Below are 21,235 nucleotides of genomic sequence, written 5' to 3' on the forward strand. Positions count from 1 at the left end.
TTGACGACACACAAGGAGAAATACGACAACGAACCAGCACAGGACTGCAAACACAAGGAGAATAAATAGGAGAGCAAACAAGGCAGGTAACGAGGGAGGACAGGTGGGGCAAATCAACCAATAATGAGGTAACAAGGTGGGCGGGGTCAAGACAATAGACGTGAGAGCACATGGCACAAAGAAACACATGACAAGCCATGTGCTCACACCAAAACAAAACAAAGACACAAGCACATGGCCAATGAAGACAAAAGGTGTGTTCGACATCGGCTGCGGCTGGATGTAACCGATCGGCGAGATTAGCCGCGTGCAGGCGGGGAGGAGCTGAAAACGGAGACGTGAAGTCGGACACGCTGTGGCTCCCGTAGTTTGCTGCAATTACGTCAGTCATGGCAGATCACGTGGCGTTTGCTTACTTGATCGCAGACGAGCTGGAAGCAATAGAAAATCCATTATTTTTGCAATACATTGAGCACGATGAGCAACGAAGGTGAGTAAAGGTTAAATGTAAAAAGTATATTTTTAAACAAATTATAGACACATTATCAATTTAGCTTTAAAGTTACTAGACCTATACCTAGAATTGGAAAATTATATGTTGAATAAAAATACTGTATCGAAAGTCTAAAGTCTTTGCAATGATGTAATGGGTGTTTTTTGTAATCAATAGCTCTTGTTGCTTGCCTTTTAACAATAATTGTTATTATTTTGGTTTAATTAGAGAGAATGACTCATTCTGACAGATAAATAATTGAGTTTTACTCAAATTTTAACACTTCTGTATAGACTAATTATTTAATTAAAATACCTATTCAACATAAAACACTGATAATAAATGTTTGACTAATGTTACATGTGTGTTCAGGTAGGCTACATGTACTGTATATAGTGAGTACAATTCCTCTTGTTCTTATATAGAATGGTTCCAAGAATAGAGAATTTTGTGGAGGATGTTGTCCCTCTCTACAGTCTCTCAGAATTTAGAAGTCATTTCAGGCTTTCCAGAGAACAAGTGGAGGTTTGTACTGGACTGGTTAATATAAAATTCATTGAACTATTACAAGTGTTAGCATGTTGTCTTGATTACCTATTTTTCTACCTTTGCAGGATGTCATCACTACCCTTGGTCCTGTGTATATGAATTTACAACAGACCAAACTGCCACTCACGAACAGTGTTCTTGCCTGCCTTTGGACATTGGTGAATCAGGAGTCATATCGTGGGGTGGCAGATAGATTTAACATGTCAAAATCCACTCTTGCCAAGCATCTCCATGAGTTTTGTTACAATATTAACACATACATGGCCCACCACATATCCTGGCCCAGAGGTCAAAGGCTGAAGATGTCAAAGTTAGGGTTTGACACAGCAGGTTTCCCCAACACTGTATGTGCAGTAGATGGGTGTCACATTCCTATAATGAGACCCCACTGTGATAATCCCCTAGCATACATGAATAGGAAACAGTTTTATTCTGTAAATTTAACTGGGTTTTGTGACAGTCAGCGGCGCTTCTGTCACATTAGTGTGGGTCACCCTGGGAGTTGGCATGATGCCAGAGCATTTCGATTCACAGAAGTTTGTCGTGTTCTTGAAGAAGATCCTCATTCACTTGTTCCACAGGGAATGCACATAATTGGGGATTCTGCCTACCCTTTGTTGCCTCAACTTATGAGGCCTTATAGAGACAATGGCCACTTGTCTGCTAGGCAAAGATATTTTAACAGAAAGCTCAATGCAGCTCGCGTGGTCATTGAGCATGCATTTGGCATTCTAAAATCTAAGTTTAGGAGGCTCCATTACCTGCAAATGAGAAGCATTTCTAATATCAGCTCAGCAGTCTCAGCCTGCTGCATTTTGCATAATCTTTGTTTAGAGCCCAGTGATCAAGTAGTTGTGGTAAGTGATGGTGTTGATGATGAACCATACCCCCAGCAACCCCACAACACTAATGCATGTCATTATAGAGACCAGATTTGTGGCCAGATCTAACTTGTATGTGTATAGTTAACATACAAAACAAAAGATGAAAAGTAAAGATTTGAATGTTCAGAAATATTCAAAAAATGATAAAACAAACAAACAGATTTTGTGTTGAAATAAAGAAATTTGTTTTATTGAACAAAATTAGTTTGTCATTAGAAATTGTTATTTGGGGAAAAAAAAACATAGGACATTTTGGGGAAAGGTGTAAATCAAAAGAGATAACATCTTTAGATTATAATTTTATTGGGGTTCATGTGGGTTCTGTAATAGATGCATAATTTGCTCTTGTCTTTTCCCCATTTTTTTTAGCTCCTCCATAATTGTTCCCAAGCTGGTCACCATCTTTTTTCGAAGGACCTTCTCCGCCTCTCCTTAAGTCGCCACCATCTCTCCAGATCTGGCCTTACCAGGGACTCAAGCACAGCAGTCCTTCTCTCTGCATGCTCTTCATAAGCGTCCAGGAATTGTAAGGGTTGTGGTCGTCTTTGCCTTCTTGTGATGTTTGCATTTTGTATGGTAGCAGTTCCTGGCTGTTCATCCATACTAGCACCTACCGGCTGGTCTTGAAGAGAAGACGTTGTGGGCCTGCTTGTGGAAGAGGTCTCTTCCAAACCCAGAGGTGTGGAGTGAATGGTGCCAGGTGGTGCAGTACCGATCCCCGATGACCCAAATAACTCATCCATTAGCTGGTGGGGGTGGATGTAAAATGAAAATGACCAATGTTTCAGTCTTGTAACACATGACAATGTTATTTCAGAAACAAAGTAAAGCAGTCTTCAACTTACTGTATAGTACTCCCAGGTGATCTTCCCTTCCCCAGTTGCACGGCGCCTGTCTTTCACTCTCTTATAAGTAGTTAACATGTTTGCTAGCTTTTTTCGAATTTTCTCACTTGACAAGTTGTAGCCCTTTAGTGAGAATAAGTTTTGTATTTTTTTATAGAATGCCATTTTGTTCCGAAAATAAAGGTGCTGATGAGTTTTTGTAAGGTCCAGTAGAAATAGTGTCATTGTATGTGTTATTTCTGTAAAATGGAGGGGATAAGGAGAGAAATAGATCAACAAAGAAAATTATGTAATTTAACAACAGTATTGCCATTTATCTTCCTTACAGTATTTGATGCAATACCTTGAGATTCATGCCTGTCTGACTGGAAGGAAGGGGATGAAGGTTGAATGGATGCTGAAGGGTTTCCACACACTGCACCAGGTTGCAGAGTGGAAGGTGGTGGGTCCTTGACAGTGGAGGTAAGTAGTACAGGGGGCCTAGTGGTAGTAATGGGACACTGGCTGGTGGATGGTGGAGGTGGTACAGGGGGCCTAGTGGTAGTAATGGGACACTGGCTGGTGGATGGTGGAGGTGGTACAGGGGGCCTAGTGGTAGTAATGGGACACTGGCTGGTGGATGGTGGAGGAGGTACAGGGGGCCTAGTGGTAGTAATGGGGCACTGGCTGGTGGATGGTGGTTTCACAAAACTGAGGTTTAGTGGTGCCGGTGATCTAGTGGAGGTAGTGGGACATGGAATAGGAGGTTGGAGAAGCTTTGCAGCACAAGCTGGGCCACTGAGGAGAGCTGTTTGGAGATGTGGTCAGTGTCACTCAAGAATTATTTCCTGTATATTCTTGTTCATTAAGTAAATGTGTACCTTTTGTTTCAACAGCTGATACTTTCTCCATGACAGAGGAAAGGAACATTTGATCTGGGGGAATAAATGATAAATAAAACACTTGCACAAATCATTGGTGACTTGTAATTATTTCACAGTCATGTGGTTTACTTACCATTTTGCATCCTTTCAGCAATGTCCTTGGAAACCGTTAGCATGACAACATTGCCTTTGCTGTCTAACACATTAATGGTTACGTTGTCCATTTTGTTGTGTGTTACACAGGGTAATGCAGGTTCTTTATATATCCTAAGGAACCATGGGACCATAGCCAACACCTGTTCCATTCATTACTTATAGTTAGCAACAATTGCAATTACCATTTTAAGTCCACTTTCAGTTTTGGCTCAACATTTGTATCAGTGACTTCCATTGTTTTCATGATTTAGTGATTAAGTAACTCTATGTATTAATGGTATTAACACGCGTTTAAGATGTGTGTATAAGTGGTGTTTTGGAAGGGTGTCTTCCAAAACAAGATAACATATTGGATATATACTTTAGCAGTATGACATAGGTGTTTCTGCTAATACAAAATTATAAAAGTAACCTATAAAAAAATTCCCTGGTGGGTATGTGTTTTTTAAGAAGGTTTCAGCAACAAGATTTACAGTACCCTCCAGCTGAGCTCTTTTTAACATTTTAAACATAACACCATTGATTTTCATATACAGAAAAGCACAATTCTGTTGGATTTATATTGTGATTTAGACCAACTATTTGAAAATGAACAGAATGTTGTCAAGTTGTTAAGTTGAAGTTACAGCAAGTTGTTAGCAGTTTGCTAACCACATGCAGGTGAAGTATAAACACAGCAAAATAAACTAGAGAATATGAAGAAACCAAACAAATGGAGGAACATAATGTATTATGTATCATTTGTATAGGAGCATACATTTATGACCACATTAGATTGTATGTTTTTAAGATTAACATTTTAGTTATTAAAAATGCTCATTTGAATAGGTTGCTGAATACTGTAAAAGGTCTGTATAAAAAAGAAAGTCATGCAAAATAAACATACACAAACTCTATATTAACAATAAAGTAAATACAGTAAAACAATATTTAATAAATATGATTTATAAGATGAAGACGACATAAAAACGTATTGAACTGATTTAAAAGTCCATATGAGAATTTCTGAAACTGAAGTCGTCGCAATAAACTTGAAACGCACGTCATCGGTGTCATCAGTGAATCCAGCCAATCGTGGATCAGTTGTGTCGTCATCAGAACCTGTGCAGCCGCTCTTCAGAAGCTGCGCTGGCTGAGTTCTCCGGCTACTCTCGAATCGCTCTCGCGGTACTTTGATGGCACACGTCACAGTCACGTGGCGTCAGCGCTGTATCAAGTCGGACAAAATTTCTATCCGGCATGCACTGCTTCAAGTCAGCCGACGATCGGTCTTTGCGGCGCTGCATCAAGTCGAACAAGCCTTTTATCACAGCTGAAGTGAAATAAATGCAATATTTGACTAATACACTGATGTTTCAGAGACATTTTCATTCAATACTTTATGTACTGCTTACAGTGTCTGTTTTTACAAGAATAAAGTTCAACATAAGCATGTATTATTTAAATGCCAATATAGTGGGGTCTACGTTTTTATCAGTTTTATTTTGATAAACATGACACAATATAACATCGTGACTTCATGAAAAGAGCTTTAACTGTTTTAAAAATACAGATTTGTAAGCATTTGTGGAACTGAAGGCGTGAAAATAAACACGAAACTCACGTGATCGTTGTCATGCGGTGAATCCGGCCAATCGTGAAACAGCTGTGTCGTCATCACAGCTCGTGCAGCTCCTCTTCAGAAGCTGCGCGGGCTGACTCGGGCGGCTGATCTCGTATCGCTCTCGCGGTACTTTAAAGCCATACGTCACAGTCACATGACGTCAGCGCTGTCTCAAGTCGGACAACATTTCTTACCGGCATGCACTGCTTCAAGTCAGCCGCCGATCGGTCTTTGCGGCGCTGCATCAAGTCGAACAAGCCTATAAATCACAAGCCATGTGCTTACACAAGACGAGACATGAACACGTGACTATGAAAACTCATAAGCCACGTGTTCACACAAAACAAGACAACATGGAAGCACGCAGCCCGTGAAACACAGACTGCGTGCTGACACAACACAAGACAAAAACACAACATGAAAGCACGCGGCAGGTGGATATCACCGCGTGCTACACAAAACGTGAGACAAGAGCGCACGGCAAGTGAAGGTACACACAAACCGTGCGCTCACAATAAAAGACAGGACTGGGAGCGCGAGTGTCCGAATCCCGACACGAAACCGAAACCAAACTAGACACGAGTGCCGGGATCCGAACGCCACGCTCCCAACATGAAACAAGGCACGCAGACAAGAGAGCGCACAGCCCCGAGAACCCTCGAGACCGTACGCTCACACAAAAACCCGACAAGAACGGGAGTGTCAGCGCTCTGTCACAAAACCAAGAAATAAACAAGACTGTATTGACAGAACCCTGACAGAGGGTGCTTCTCTTTTTTAATTTATTTATTTATTTTTTTTATTGTCCATTCTCCTCTGCCTTTATTCCTATTAAAGGAAAGAAGTCAAGGTAATCTGCAAGCATTGAGTAATAGATGCAATACATGGGCTATGTGTAAAGTATGATTCTTGCTCCTGTTCATGTCACTTGCACTAATACATAAATATATCCTAATAAATATTCCTAAATCAACATGCATGCACTATTTAAGAATTTAGAAAAATGGATGGTTTATTCAAATACTTTAATAACTTTTTAAGAAAAAATAAATAAATAAATAAATAAATATCTTATTAGATTCAGTAACAATAAATGAAATGCAAATAGCAAGCACAAACAAACAAAATAACATAGAAATAATAAGACCTTAATAATAATAATAATAATAATAATAATAATAATGCAACTTTGCTTGAAACCCAGAGAAGTCAGGTGGTTCAACAAACAACACTACTGTGTAGGATGCACCTGTGTTTTCTCTCTTATGAGGAGGAATTGATTAGAATACTGAGAAGTGCACATGCAAAACTAAAATGGGTGTTTACCAATCACTGGCCAAATTCAGAAACACATGCCTGCAATCAATCACAGAATACGTATGAGAGAAGTGGTGCCTTGTTTTAAATTTATTTTTTTAATTAATTTAATTGAGCTTTTTTAATGTAATGTATTAATAATTAAATCAATGAATTATATTATTTAAATGAATTTTAAGTTATCTTGGAAGATCACTGAGGACCCCTAGTGGGCCGCTGTGCTAAAGGACCAGGGTAGCGTTTCCCAAACGCATCGTAAGCCTAAGTTGATCGTAGCTCCATTGGCATTGGCAGCCCTGGATGGTGGTGAAGTGGTTGGGCCTGACGCAGTTTGAGAATGCCCAGAAGCCCCAGCCATCAAGCTCGTCATATACAGTGGGTACGGAAAGTATTCAGACCCCCTTAAATTGTTCACTCTTTGTTATATTGCAGCCATTTGCTAAAATAATTTAGGTTCTTTTTTTTTTCCCTCATTAATGTACACACAGCACCCCATATTGACAGAAAAACAAGAATTCTTGACATTTTTGCAGATTTATTAAAAAAGAAAAACTGAAATATCACATGGTCCTAAGTATTCAGTCCCTTTGCTCAGTATTTAGTAGAAGTACCCTTTTGATCTAATACAGCCATGAGTCTTTTTGGGAAAGATGCAACAAGTTTTTTACACCTGGATTTGGGGATCCTCTGCCATTCCTCCTTGCAGATCCTCTCCAGTTCTGTCAGGTTGGATGGTAAACATTGGTGGACAGCCATTTTTAGGTCTCTCCAGAGATGCTCAATTGGGTTTAAGTCAGGGCACTGGCTGGGCCATTCAAGAACAGTCACGGAGTTGTTGTGAAGCCACTCCTTCGTTATTTTAGCAGTGTGCTTAGGGTCATTGTCTTGTTGGAAGGTAAACCTTCAGGCCAGTCTGAGGTCCTGAGCACTCTGGAGAAGGTTTTATCCCTGTACTTGGCCGCATTCATCTTTCCCTCAATTGCAACCAGTCGTCCTATCCCTGCAGCTGAAAAACACCCCCACAGCATGATGCTGCCACCACCATGCTTCACTGTTGGGTCTGTATTGATGATATTGATGATAAATGATTTTAGCAAATGGCTGCAATATAACAAAGAGTGAAAAATTTAAGGGGGTCTGAATACTTTCCGTACCCACTGTAGATCGCAACAGAAGGAGAGTGTCATATCTTGTGCCCAGCCATAAAAATTTGGGGGTTGGGACTGCACTCTTACCTGAAGCCTTCTAAGCAGAAGCCGGATCAGAGGACCGTTCAAGCGAAGAAGGCTTTGGGCCTTAGTTGTCAGGCCTCTGAGGGCAGCACCCGGCAGAGTGGAGCAGTGTACACCTCAGTATATGGTGCCCGCCCCACTTCGTTGCCCTCAGAGGGCCATTCTGCCAACCCCACCACCCTCTGTGCTTCGGGGGACAGTGGTTGCCAGCAAGTTCATGACTCAATAGTCAGGCTTGCAACCTCTGAAGAGGGTAAGCAGTCAAATTGGTTGTTTCCTGCCAGTATTAGTGCTAATATTAGCCAGTTAGCCAGTAATATTAGTGCTAATATTAGCACAGCATCGAAATGTCTTTCTCACTCAAATGCAGAAATTGGGCTTGAGACTGAACACCAAGAAGAATGTGCTTTCTCCAGTACAGAGGACCACCGTTCTTGGTGGCAGTTTCAGAGACTACTGGGTCTGATGGCAGCTGCGTCCAACGTGATACTTTTTGAGCTGCTGTACATGAGACCCTTGCAGTGGTGGCTCAGGACCAAAGGGTTTTCCCTGAGATGTCTCCGCACCTTGGTTATATGAAGGAAACCTTTGTTCCTGTCCCAGGGTCCTGTGTTAGGAGTTTAATGTTGTCGAGTCACTCTCAAGACAGATGACTCTCTCACAAGCTGGGGAACAGTAATGAAAGGTCGCTCAGCTCAGGGTCTGTGGAGGAATCACAGTCTTTTGTGGCACATAAATTGCCTGGAGATGATGGCGGTCTTCATGGTTTTGAAGCACTTCCTCCCAGATCTGAGAGAGCATCATGTGCTTGTTCATACAGACAACACATTGGTGGTCTCTTACATAAATCACCAGGGGGGTTTGCGTTTGCATCCACTATGCATGACTGGCGCACCAGATCCTCCTGTGGTCCCTAGGGAAAATGCTCTCCCTTAGAGTCATATGTATTCCAGGGTGCCAAAACGTAGGATCTGACATCCTGTCAAGACAGAAGCTGAGGCCAGGGGAATGGAGACTTCACTCCGAGGCGGTGAAGTACAGAGATTGCAGAGGCTACGTCTTTATGCTTTCCCCCAATTGTTCTGCTCCCAGGAGTTCTGGAGAAGATCCGACGGGAAGGAATAAGTCTACTGCTAGTAGCGCCGTACTGGATGAGCCGAATATGGTTTTTAAACCTAGTGTTTCTCCTCTATGGCTCTCCCTCTGAGATTCTGGTTAGCAGGGACCTTCTGTCTCAGGTGGGAGGCACTATCTTTCACCCCCGCCCAGAGATGTGGAACCTGTGGGTTTGGCCTCTGAGGGGGCCCAACTCATAGACTCTGGTAGAACTCATAGACCATACTTTACTCTAGTGCTTCATCCACAAAGAAACTTAATACCCTGAAGTGGAAAGTTTTCACTTCTTGGTGCGGAATGTGACAATGGGATCCACTTAAATGCCCAGTTGGTCCAGTGCTGGAGTTCCTGCAAGATCATTTATCAGCAGGGCTATCCCTTGCACACTGAAGGTGTAGGTGGCAGCTATCTCAGCTTACCATGTCCCTTTGGATGGTGCATCTGTGGGGAGGAACTCTATAATAACACATTTCCTTTATGGCACTTTGAGGCTGAGGCCTGCAACTCGTACCAGGATTCCTGCCTGGGACTTGGCCATTGTTTTAGAAGGCTTATCTGTAGCTCCCTTCGAGCCTCTTGATACAGTTACAGAAAAGTTTCTGACCCTGAAAACTATATTCCTTCTAGCCTTTTCGTCCCTTAAAAGAGTAGGAGACCTTCAGGCCTTAAATGTCTTGAGTTCACACCAGGGATGGTCAAGGCATTTCTTTAACCTAAACCGGACTGTGTCCCTAAGGTGCCGACCAGTGTACCATGGCCTATCTGTTGCAAGCTTTCTGTCCTCCTCCTTTCTCAAAAGCGGACCATGAAAAGCTGAATCTTGTTTGTCCAGTGAGGGCGCTGGATACCTATGTCCACAGAGCTGCCCTGTAGAGGAAAACAAATTGATCAGTTGTTTGTCTGTTTTGGATCGTCAGAAAAGGTTCTCCCTGAGTCCAAACAGACAGTCAGCAAGTGGATAGTCGAGGCTATTTCTCTTGCTTATGAGGTCTCTGGTCAGCCTTCACCTTTAGCTGTCAGGAAAAAAAAGTAGAAATATTGCTGAGTTATGACATACACAAACATACACGCTTAAAGCACGCTTTATAATAAATGATTTATCCATGCCAATGATTATTTAAAATTTTTAATTTATGAGCCTTTGTTATCTGTAATCAAAATAATTTCCCCTCACTCTTACAACGAAACTAATACCTTTCTAATGACGTGTTCACAAGTGCAGGGGCGGGACAATCTGACACTCACATGACATCACAGCAATAGCAAACCACAACCATCCAATCAATTCCCGATGGACAAAATCAAGTCCCGCTCTACATTGTTTCTTGTTTGAGAAGCAATTTCACTCAGATATACACTATAATAAGGGAAGAAAATACTATCGCAACTTCCATTTCATGCCAACATTAAGGCTGTTATATGCATAACACACCTCTTCATGTGTTATGCATTTTTAGACTTGATGACCAGGACACAAAAATGGCACAATAAAAGAGTGCAAATTTCTGACTTCAGTACTTACGCGCTCATGTCAGAGAATGAATACATTACAAAGTTGCAGGTGCCATGATCATTTGAACTTCATATTCATGTCTGTTGGTTGATATATTTGTCTGTGATTAAATCATAGATAAAATATTTAGCAAGAATTATAATGCTTCTTTCTTTATTCTTCAGTTCTTTAAAGTCAAGAATTGGCAAATAAAAACCCAATTTCCTTTTAAAAAAGTATGTCATTGTTTCCACACAGTCTTTGTGGACACACAGTAATGACCTTCATAACAGGATGTAGAAGTGGGTTTCCTGTATGAAGTGCTGTTTAGTTTAAGCTATGTATACTTCTCTTAAAATGGGTGACCACAAATATCCCTGAAACAAACTCCATTCTGAATGAGAGAGAAACATTCTGGGTCTGCTGAGCAGGAGAGTGTATTTGGATAACAGCTGGTGACAAGCAGTCAGGTACCATGTGAAGTGGGTTGTAAAACGTAAACCAAGTATTGATATGAAAATCTTAGTGTGTCTAACATGCCCATTTTAGTTCCTCTGCAGTAAGATACAGTTCTTGTTTATCTTTTTTGTTTTTCTTTTAGAGTGATGCATGTTAAGTATGTCTTTTGCTAAATGCACCTTTGATTATTTAGTACATTTAAAATGAAACTGAAAATATATATTTGAAGTGTTTTTTTGAACCCCCAGAGTTGTTCTTCAAAGAAGCTTTACTGCCTTGAACTTCTTTTCTCAAAGAAGGGTCTTGTCTTTTTCTCAGTTAAAAGATAACCATCTTAACCACAAATGTTTCCATCCAGTTTAGTGCTTGTGTGCATATGAGACAGAAGTAGGAAGACAGGGGTTAGTTTGTCAGTGTAAATGCCTATGTGGTGAGTTTGTGGTGAGTTTGTTTGCATGCAGTGACTGCAAAAGCTTGGTTTACAGCAGCAGGCTTTCTTTAGACTCTTTGATGAGTTACAATCTTTGATAAAATTACATTTTACTGAACAGTTTTTTGTTACTGTAGGTAATGGAAATGATTTAAAATATAAGTGTACATGTCCTTGAAATGATTATGACTAAAAGAGACTCAATTTAGTGGGTAGAGCACTCAGTGTGTTTAGTTTTACTAGTGACCTGAGGGGGCAGTGTGCGTTTGTAAAATCTTTTGAAATGTCCAAAATATTCTTATTATTCTTATCAACTGTCTAATGCTTGTTTTCCCATATTTATTGGGTTCATTTTTTAGCAGCACTTTTGAACTGCACATTTTGCTCGAAAAGTGAACCAGGCTTTTATAGACAGGTAATGAGGCTGATGAGTAATAGCTGTAGACAATCAGTGATGATGAAACAGGGCAGAGGATTATGGGGGATATAGTCTTTGATGGAATGGAAAAAGTCTGTGATGGTGTGCCCCCTGGTGGCTCTCAAAGGCACTCCTGCTAGTAATTATGACATAACCCCCCCCACCTTAAGGAGCGTATTCCAGACGTTTCTTAAACAGACACAAGAATCCAGGAGAGAGGTAGAGGGGGGATGAGACAGTCCATTGAACAGAGCAGGGACTGGAGGTGGAGGCAGGTTGGTCAGGTGACCAGGGTGGCACAGGCTGGGCAAAAGATCACCACAGCAGTGCAGACAGGACTGAAGACCCCCGAGGTGGAGCAGAAGACCACCACAGCAGGTCAGATGGGACTAAAGACCACCATTGCGAAGCAGAGGACCACCACAGCCAAGTAGACGAGCTTGAAGATTGCCACGGTGGAGCAGAAGACCACCACAGCCTCATTGACAGGACTGAAGACCCCCACAGCGGAGCAGATGACCACCATAACAGAGTAACCACCACGGCGGAGTGGGAGGCTGAAGACCAGAGTGGAAGACCCTCAATTTTCAATATTACTGCATATGGCTACATTTTCGTCAATGAATACAAGCAGTCAGACACATGAGCTCCCTTTTTTATTGAAGGTGGCAACCGTGCCCTGGGGGCCTCAATTCACAAGGTAGTCATAGGAAAACTACATAAACAGAACAGATCTGAACAAATGCAAGATACAGCGACAATAGAGGCCTACATAGATGAGAGATTGTGCGAAGAAGTTAGAAAGTACCCTCATTGTACAACTCTAGCATGAAAGAATGCAAAGTTGTTTATATGGGTTGCTGTTCGTGGCGAGAGATTGTTCAAAACTGCACATATATTGAATGCCTGTGTATGCGTACAAGTCAAATAAAGTATACTCAGGGCTTAAGTCTGAACACAGCATACGACAGAAACATTAAGGTCCTGGGTATACTTAATTTATTTGTGTACCCTAGCATACATGCACAGTCAACGCACAGCCTTGCAAAGTATTCACTTGACACTTACAGATTTTTGGGTAATCACTTACCATGAGTTAAAACACATGTAAATATCTTGCTCACACACACTCTCGCACGCACACACACACATTTGCTCGCACACAAACACTGGCTCAGAAGACAACAAGACACTGTGTAGTGCCAAGGTGATGAAAAACACAGTCTTTATTGCCTTTTTTCTGATCCCAACAATAGGAAAGGCTTTATTTTTAAGTTCCAGACCACGTCAGTAAGAACTTGGTCCTTGTTCACTTCATTTTACCATGGATTCGTTTACAAACAATGCACAATCGACGCAGGATTTTCAGCAAGATTGAAAATAAAAGACAATGCTATGCTGACTATATTGGATCTGACAGTAATGTCGCACCACACAAGTGTGAGTAATTGTTTTTATTACATGGTTATTTGATTTGTCTGTTATTACAGATCACATCATATGTACTGAGTATTTATGTTTTTAATTGTGATTACAGATATATACAGACAGCAATCAAAGAATGGTCTCTTTCTAATAGCTGAAGCTGTCGATCACGCAGCATGAGTTTATCTGGACTCTTTCCAAAACTCATGTTATGAATCTCTAACTGTATTTACTGTATTTTGCACTGTTTGTAATTATATAAGCATTTATGAGAGTGCAGAAGCAAGTTCCAATGACATCAGGGATTTGTAAATTTTAATTTAAGTTTTTGTCCACTAGGCGGCTTCAAACCTTTAGACATGTTCTCCTTTTATAAATACATTCTTTACTAAAATTTGTACCACAAATCCATTTTGCATTCAGATATCTTGTATTGATCCTTCATTAATGTTTCAGAGAGCACAGAGTGTTTTAACTAGTGTAGGTTTAACTAAGGCCTGGTTTCACAGATGGACTTAGCCTAAGCCAGGATTAGGCCTCAATTAGGACATTTAAGTAACTTTTATAAACATACCTTAGAAAAAAACATTACTGGTGTGCATCTTGCGACAAAACAGGCACTGACTTAATTTAAGATTTGCCAGTACTTTCAGTTAATAATGTAGTTTAGTCTGGGAAGCTTAAGCCTTGTCTGTGGTGATTTAGCTTAACAATATATATAAGATTTAATTTTGGTATATTAATGTTTAATAATAATCTTTAATTACCCATTTTCAATAAAGACCAGAAGAAAAAGTTTGTATTTAACCACTTTATTTTAAACTTCATTTTGATTGTCAAATGATTGCCCTTTTCTCCTTTTTACTTTCTTTCTCTCTGCAAATGTTCAATATAATTAAACTATCTTTATTGTATTAAGTGTCTATTGAGACATATAGACCTTTAGTTTGTTTTTCTTTTCCAACATTTTAACATGTAACATTAACTGTTAAAAATAAAATACATTCATAGGAGTTGGGTCTGTCTGTACGCGGTCTGAAGCCCAGAGCTGGACCATATTGCAAGCAACAATGATTCAGCATCACTGACGGCTAGCTAACGCTGATTCAGCATAATTGATGGACAGCTAGCTAACGTTAGCTACCAACTTTCAACTTTTTCTTATTAGTTACTCTATTATGACTTAACGCCCGTTCATCAGCTTGCAAATAAAGTAAAGATAAGATCATTTCAGCAAGTCATTGACAGATTTTTTTGAGTTTATCGTTTAAACGATTGAAGGTCAAAATTACAGTTTCAGTGCAGCTTCAAAGCGATCCCGGATGAGAAATAAGGGTCTTATCTAGAGAAACCATCACTCATTTTCTAAAAAAGAATTACAATTTTATACATTTTAACCATAAATGCTCATCTTAAACTAGCTCTCTTCTTCTTCTTCTTCTTCTTCTCTATTAGAATTCCAGCAGTGTAGACACTGCTAAGTGTATTACTGCCCTCCACAGGCCAAAGATTGAACTAAATTGTCATATACAATATACTAGTGCAAGTATATAACAATTAGTTCAAACTTTGACCTGAGGAGGGAAGTAATACACTTAGCAGCGTCTACACTGCTGGAATTCTAATAGAGAAGAAGAGAGCTAGTTTAAGATGAGCATTTATGGTTAAAATGTTTATAATTCTTTTTTTTTTTTTTTTTGGAAAACGAGCGATGGTTTCTGTAGATAAGACCCTTATTCCTCGCCTGGGATCATATAGATCTCAATTAAGCTGCACTGAAACTGTAATTTTGCCCTTCAACCCTCTTGGCCATTAAAGTCCACTATATGGAGAAAAATCCTGGAATGTTTTCATCAAAAACCTTAATTTCTTTTCGACTGAAGGGAGAAGGCCTTGAACATCTTGGATGACATGGGGGTGAGTAAATTATCAGGAAATTTTAATTTGAAGTTCACTAATCCTTTAATGGGAAGAGTGTTGTTTGTTTATCGTTTTGGCATTTGCTCATCCCTGATAACTTGCTTCAGTTTCTTTTATGTTTATTTCTTTGTTACGACATTGTTTGTACTCTCCAAAACTGCTACCGCATGAAAAGATTGATCAAAAGATCAACTAAGAAAATAAAAATTAGTACTTAAACAGCCATGTCATTTATGTTGCGGTCCTGACCTAGACCTGGGGCGTAACAGTTCAGTCATTTTAATTCAGTATTTCAATTGTTCTACAATCAACTTCGGCTTATGATGCTTTTGGGAAACGCAGCCCAGGTCAGTCAGAATTGGGTAGTGTTACAGGTCACAGTCAGGGTCTTTGGTCGGACCATAGTTTGGAGGCCCTAAGCAGCTGCTTAGTTCACTTATAGGAAGGACCAGCTCTGCCTGCCATCGCACGATTATTGGCTACAATGCTAATCACTGAAGTTTTCATGTGGGAGCAGACCTAAATATAGTGCTATAATCAACACTTTTCATAATTAGTTAATCTTAACAGCTTTGGGCCCTAATAGTAAAAATGTGGTAAGTTTTCAGAGTGGGGGTTCAATCCCTAGTTCTGCATGTAAGATTTCCAAACATGTCAGCCAATCACAGCAGTGGGCGTTTACACTGACGTCTCACAGAAGACGTGCCTCTTCAAACAGAGCGTTCAGACCAGAAGGCTAAAATCAGAGTAGAAAAATAGCCTTTATTTTCTAAATTATACAATTATGTATACAATTATTAAATTATACAATTTTTGGATGTAAAATACTAACTAACATTATAAGTTCACCTCAGGAAACACTATGAAATATAAAATGCAGTTCATGTACCCTTTAATAACCTACATCACAAAACTAAGTGTTTAAATGTTTAGCTTTTTATATCATTTTTAATAATGTGCAAATATCTGTGAGCCTCTGGACAAAGCTTTGTTTCCTTGTCTAATAAGTAATATACTTACTAAGAAGCTGCTATTAGAGTAAATTTACTTTATTCATGAGGGAAACTTGTCAGGGCTTCAATATTTTGGAAACTACTTTATTTTGTAAAAGCAACAGGACATATGCATGATACTTCAGTAATAAAGTAATAAAAAAAATAAAATAAAATAAAAGACCTGTTGTTTTCATACTGCCATGCCTATTTGACCCATAGGGACTGGTCTTTCTTGCTCTCTCCTTTATAGTTAGCAAGTTGTGGAGCTAAAAGTGTGTGTACTTGAATGTCTCCTCTTGTGAACCATGCTCTGACTCTAGTAGAGTGTTGAACTTTATCTGAATGTTTAATCTATTTTTTCACTAGGGCCCTAAAAAGTCTGTCTGTCACACACGCCTAACCTTGCCCATCACAAATAAGTTCCAAACCTGAACCATTACCCTAAACCAAGTCTTGACCCTTAAACAGGCCTTTAAAGTGGTCTCAGAAGTGAGGACAGGCCAAAATGTCCTCAACTTACTGTCTTTGTCCTTTAATAAAACATTGTTTAGTATGTTTTTAAAGCTATTTTAAATATGAGGTCTCATGAAATGCAATACCCATGTCATTATACAAAGTTGTCCTCAACACACACACACTAACACACACACACACACACACACACACACACACACACACACACACACACACACACACACACACACACACACACACACACACACACACACACACACACACACACACACACACACACACACACACACACACACACACACACACACACTTTAGAATATAATGCAGCTAATTTCAGCTCAATGGACAGCTGTCAGTGTCAGTATAACTACAGTATAGACAAGCTGAGCAAACTTCCTTCATGCAAATGTGTGAACTCTGCAGCTCACAAAACCACACATAGTCTAATGGAAACATTCATGCTTGTTGACCAGTGATCAAGTAAGAGATGAAGTGAGAGTTTGACAACATGTCACAGCAGCAAATGTGAAGGCATAAGCATTAAGTAGTCTGAATATAAGAGTTGTGGTTTCCTGTTTTGACATGTTTACACGTTGCTGGTTTGTACCCACTACAACAGAGAACATCATGAGTTTTACAGCTGAACTTTCATTAAAAAAAACTTGACCAATTGAAATGAAGGGCACAAAATTTCTCAAGTGAAGATGATTATCTGCATGTCTGAAACAAAATTATTCAATGCTAAACGTATCTATCATGTATCAGACAAACAAAAGTATTACCTCCTCTTCATATCTCTTTGATGATGATTTCCATTTTTGTAAACTAATCAGAGTCAAAAAGTCCACAAGATATCCAGTGATTGGTTAATATACTCTTGCTCTTTGTACATACACATGATAACCTAATTTAATGACCAACCCCTCTGTGGTGTGAGACATTTTAGAAAAGATTTTCCGTTGACGTGAACCAATCAGATGAGAGCTGCCGTCTGTAAGACCCTCACCAGTGTCAGTTATTCACAGTCACTCACAGAGATGGAGAGGTCAATAAATGCTTTCTTCACGTTTATGTGTAAGAAAAGATGATTTTGAGACAGTTTTAAGCTGTTTAGAGCATTTTTCAAATGTAAATTTCAGTATTACTCTGAATATTTTTGTATGGTAATACATATTTTAAATTTAAGTGCTTTATTAAGTTATTTTACACTTTTACAGGTGTTTTGTTGTTCAGTCAGAACAGAATCTCTGGAGCAGAAGTGGAGATGAAAGTCAGACCAGGAGACAACATCACTCTCTACTGTGATCGCTCTGCAACTCTTGGTTCCCTCATTGTATGGATAAGAAACTGCTCTCATGAAAATCAACCCTCTCTCATAATAGATTTTACGAAATGGAACAAGGAGATATTTCGGCGTTTCAGCTCTGTCTACAACCGCTCCAGTAATTCTTATGATCTACATATTACTAACATCAGTGTCTCTGATCTGGGACTGTATTACTGTGCCGAAGTAGAGAATAAGGTAATTAAAGATGAAAAAGGCATCATCTCCTCATCTAAAATGTACTATAATGGAAACCGAACAACTCGTCTCTCTTTTGCAGGTAACTAGACATTTCTCTTAGTTTTTGTTGTAATTCTGGAGAACTTTTTCACTGAAGAAGTAAGATGAACATAACAAAATAATATTTTTACTAACATTCATTAATACCTTTGTGATTATTTTTCATTGAGTTTCTTGTTCTGAACCTGCCACACCTCATGATTGTAAGCTTTACCTATCTTAATGAAGAAAAAAAAAATATGAGCATTATAATAATAATAATAATAATAATAATAATAAAATCAACATTCATTGATGTGTTTGTTTATTTTATATAGAGGAAGTAACTTCATGTTCTGGACTGAACATCACCTCCACTCCTCGTGTATCAGACTGTGTTCTCTGCTGGACGCTGCTGTTCAGTGTGTGTCCGGTGTGTGTTCTCCTCTCCTCCATCTGTCTGTTCTGCCTCTGTCAGAGGAAAAATACAGGTATTCATTCACTTATTGACACTCTTCTTTTGCACTACTGCAGTTTTACTCTAATATGCAGATAAACAGCTTTTTCAATTAGAGTACTTTGGAAAATCAAAGCCTGCAAACAAAATTTGATAGTAATGTAGAAATTGAAATGTAACACTTAACCATTGCATAAACTCTAAACCATTTATGTACGTGATGTTCTAATTTAAACAATCCATTGTAGATGCTGCGACAGATCAAAAAGTCCATTTGAGAGGTAGAAATACCATTGAGGTATGAACAATGCAAACACACATTCATTAAAGACATATACATATAATATGTACGTTTCAGAAAGCAACTTCATTAATTCATGAATTTTCTTTCATTCCAGGGTGAAGATGAAGAGGTGTGTTATGCATCTTTAGATGTGAAGACCAGGAGACAAAAACAACGCAAGACAAAGCGAGCGCAGAGTTCAGACTTCAGTACATATGCTCAGGTCAGAACAGACACGCAATAGAACTAAAATAGAATTGAGGTGCTTTCTGAAACTTTCCAGATATGATAAAGGTCATTATCATGTAACATCACATAATGTTACATCTTAGTGTTAAAGATATGTAATTTTATACTTGGATACTTGGTCCCACATTATATTGTGTCTTTAACAACTAGCCTATGTACTAACATTTAAATTAATAATTTGATACAATGTCCTTTGATACAATTGTAATTGTATCATTGTAATTTTGATACAATGTCCTAGCAATGTCCTTTTTTCTAATTGTGCTGTTAATTCTTTTGAACAGTTAAAATTGAAATCAAAATACATTTTCAAAGCTTCTTCAGAGTTTTACTGAAGCACACTGTCTGTGTCTTTTCTTGAGGAAGGGTCTTGCTTTGTTTCCAGTTAAAGAGACAAGCTTAACCACAAATGTTTCCATTCAGTTTAGTGCTTGTGTGAACATGAGACAGAAGAAAGAAAGAGGCTGGTGTGTATAAATGCTTATGTGGTGAGTTTGTGGTGAAATTGGTTTGTGTACATCATGCAGCAAAAGCTTGATTTACAGCGGCAGTCTTTCTTTAGACTTAGAAGTATCACATTTACTGCATCAGCATCCCTCAGAATGGAGCACAAAGAGCTGGTTTGACTTTGTTTTGTTTTTTACATTACTTTTTACTTTGGCAATCCCACATAACCACTCAAATGATGTTCAAATGAGACTAAAGATATCAGTGCCATGCCAATTAATAATAATGTGTCAAAAGGAATGTTTCTGTACATTTTTGTCACTGTTTATAATGGATAGTGATGTTTATAGTATGGCAATGTATATTTTTACATGTCCATGATCTGTTATTTCTGAAAGAGACTCATGGTGGTCAGAGCCGTCAGTGTGTTTAGTTTTATTAGTGGCCTGAGGGGGGCAGTGTGGATTTGCTTTTTGCAAAATGTCTGAAATCTTTTAAATGCTTGTTACACTCCACATTCATTGACTCATATTTAAAGCACATTTTTATGTGAAGGTCATATAGCAAATAAATGTGTCATATCAATTCATGTTGCCATTGAGTTGTCCTTAACTGTGTTTGGCAAATCATTAAAGATATGTAAAAGATAACTGGCAAAAGAACATATTTGGGAGGAGCATATTCATTTATTATTGTTGTTGTTGTTGTTTATTGTGTATATATGTGTTTCTGGCCCTATAAAAAGAAATGTTAAAAAAAAATTCGAAGGGCACTCTCTCTATGACCAGTAGGGGGCGCTCATGGAGTTTCTACAACAGTCTTTTACTGTCGAGTTCAACAAAAAATCCATTCCACACTTTGCAGAAATGCAAGTCTGACAGAGAAAACTGGATTATAGAGTTATTAGAGGGTTATTGCAGTAAATCTGTTTGTAGTTGAATTAAAAGGGCAAATAAGGTGTGGGTGATAAAGAGACATTTAGATCATTTAGTCATTTATTTATTCTATAACTAAAGTATCTCATCTGCACAGTATCTCCTGCAACAAATTTTCAAGAATTTGGAATCAAAATCAGGATTATTATTAACTACTAACCTATTATTACTATTACTAACTTTTATCATTAACTGAAATAATATATATATATATATATATATATATATATATATATATATATATATATATATATATATATATATATATATATATATATATATATATATTTCAGCTAGCTGCTAGCTGCCAATGAAACATTTCTGTTTCATTTAGTTTAAGTCAAAATTCTAAAATAACTAAATCAAAACTAAACAACTAAAAAATAAATAAAAAATGACTAATAAAAACGGAATGAAATTAATAATTAATATTATAATATAATGATAATTAATACTACATATTTAAACTAACAAAACTAATAAAAATGACAAAAAAAAATAAATAAAAAAATAAAATTGAATTCAAAACATTAACAAAAACTATAATAGTATATCAGTAATAAAATAACACTGCATAAAATATATGACATGAAAGATCCACCATATCCATTCATAAATGACTATTTATTAACAAAGTTCAGGAGGAACAA

The 21,235-nt window shown here is 38.5% G+C and overlaps 3 protein-coding genes across 8 annotated transcripts in view; 2 read left to right on the forward strand and 1 right to left on the reverse strand.

Moving 5' to 3' along the window:
• Positions 1-315: 315 nt before the first annotated feature.
• Positions 316-2,323, forward strand: LOC137032862 (uncharacterized). The gene is made up of 3 exons (XM_067404842.1): positions 316-490; positions 919-1,018; positions 1,108-2,323. Exons 1-3 carry the CDS (start codon positions 390-392, stop codon positions 1,990-1,992), a joined length of 1,086 nt encoding a protein of 361 aa, XP_067260943.1. The 5' UTR covers positions 316-389; the 3' UTR covers positions 1,993-2,323.
• Positions 2,324-2,762: 439 nt separating this feature from the next.
• LOC137032795 (uncharacterized) lies at positions 2,763-3,762 on the reverse strand. The gene is made up of 3 exons (XM_067404743.1): positions 3,632-3,762; positions 3,115-3,558; positions 2,763-3,010 (listed from the first exon to the last, which is right to left on the reverse strand). The coding sequence occupies exons 1-3, from the start codon at positions 3,678-3,680 to the stop codon at positions 2,763-2,765; spliced, it is 741 nt and encodes a 246-aa protein (XP_067260844.1). The 5' UTR covers positions 3,681-3,762.
• Positions 3,763-15,070: 11,308 nt separating this feature from the next.
• Positions 15,071-21,235, forward strand: part of LOC137032171 (uncharacterized) — a 53,843-nt gene continuing 47,678 nt past the window's right edge. For 3 of the 6 annotated variants that reach the window (XM_067403799.1, XM_067403798.1, XM_067403800.1), the window contains exons 1-3: positions 15,071-18,275; positions 18,553-18,705; positions 18,920-18,969. In XM_067403799.1, coding sequence (XP_067259900.1) covers positions 17,936-18,275; positions 18,553-18,705; positions 18,920-18,969 — 543 coding nt within the window. In that variant the 5' untranslated portion in view covers positions 15,071-17,935. Of the gene's footprint in view, positions 18,276-18,552; positions 18,706-18,919; positions 18,970-19,069; positions 19,178-19,626; positions 20,362-21,235 lie in introns of those variants that run through there. The other 3 variants (XM_067403797.1, XM_067403796.1, XM_067403795.1) reach the window with 3 other exon arrangements.

The sequence above is a fragment of the Chanodichthys erythropterus genome, chromosome 12 (assembly GCF_024489055.1).
Source record: "Chanodichthys erythropterus isolate Z2021 chromosome 12, ASM2448905v1, whole genome shotgun sequence".
NCBI classification, from domain to species: domain Eukaryota; kingdom Metazoa; phylum Chordata; class Actinopteri; order Cypriniformes; family Xenocyprididae; genus Chanodichthys; species Chanodichthys erythropterus.

What these genes read in the sequence shown, in the direction of transcription:
- LOC137032862 (XM_067404842.1), top strand. Translation starts at nt 390, where the DNA reads ATGGCAGATCACGTGGCGTTTGCTTACTTGATCGCAGACGAGCTGGAA. An exon ending in GAGCACGATGAGCAACGAAG is followed by an intron (nt 491 to 918) that starts GTGAGTAAAGGT and finishes GTTCTTATATAG; the next exon opens with AATGGTTCCAAGAATAGAGA. An exon ending in TTTCCAGAGAACAAGTGGAG is followed by an intron (nt 1,019 to 1,107) that starts GTTTGTACTGGA and finishes CTACCTTTGCAG; the next exon opens with GATGTCATCACTACCCTTGG.
- LOC137032795 (XM_067404743.1), bottom strand. Translation starts at nt 3,680, where the DNA reads ATGTTCCTTTCCTCTGTCATGGAGAAAGTATCAGCTGTTGAAACAAAA. An exon ending in ATCAGCTGTTGAAACAAAAG is followed by an intron (nt 3,559 to 3,631) that starts GTACACATTTAC and finishes ATCTCCAAACAG; the next exon opens with CTCTCCTCAGTGGCCCAGCT. An exon ending in AGACAGGCATGAATCTCAAG is followed by an intron (nt 3,011 to 3,114) that starts GTATTGCATCAA and finishes TCCATTTTACAG; the next exon opens with AAATAACACATACAATGACA.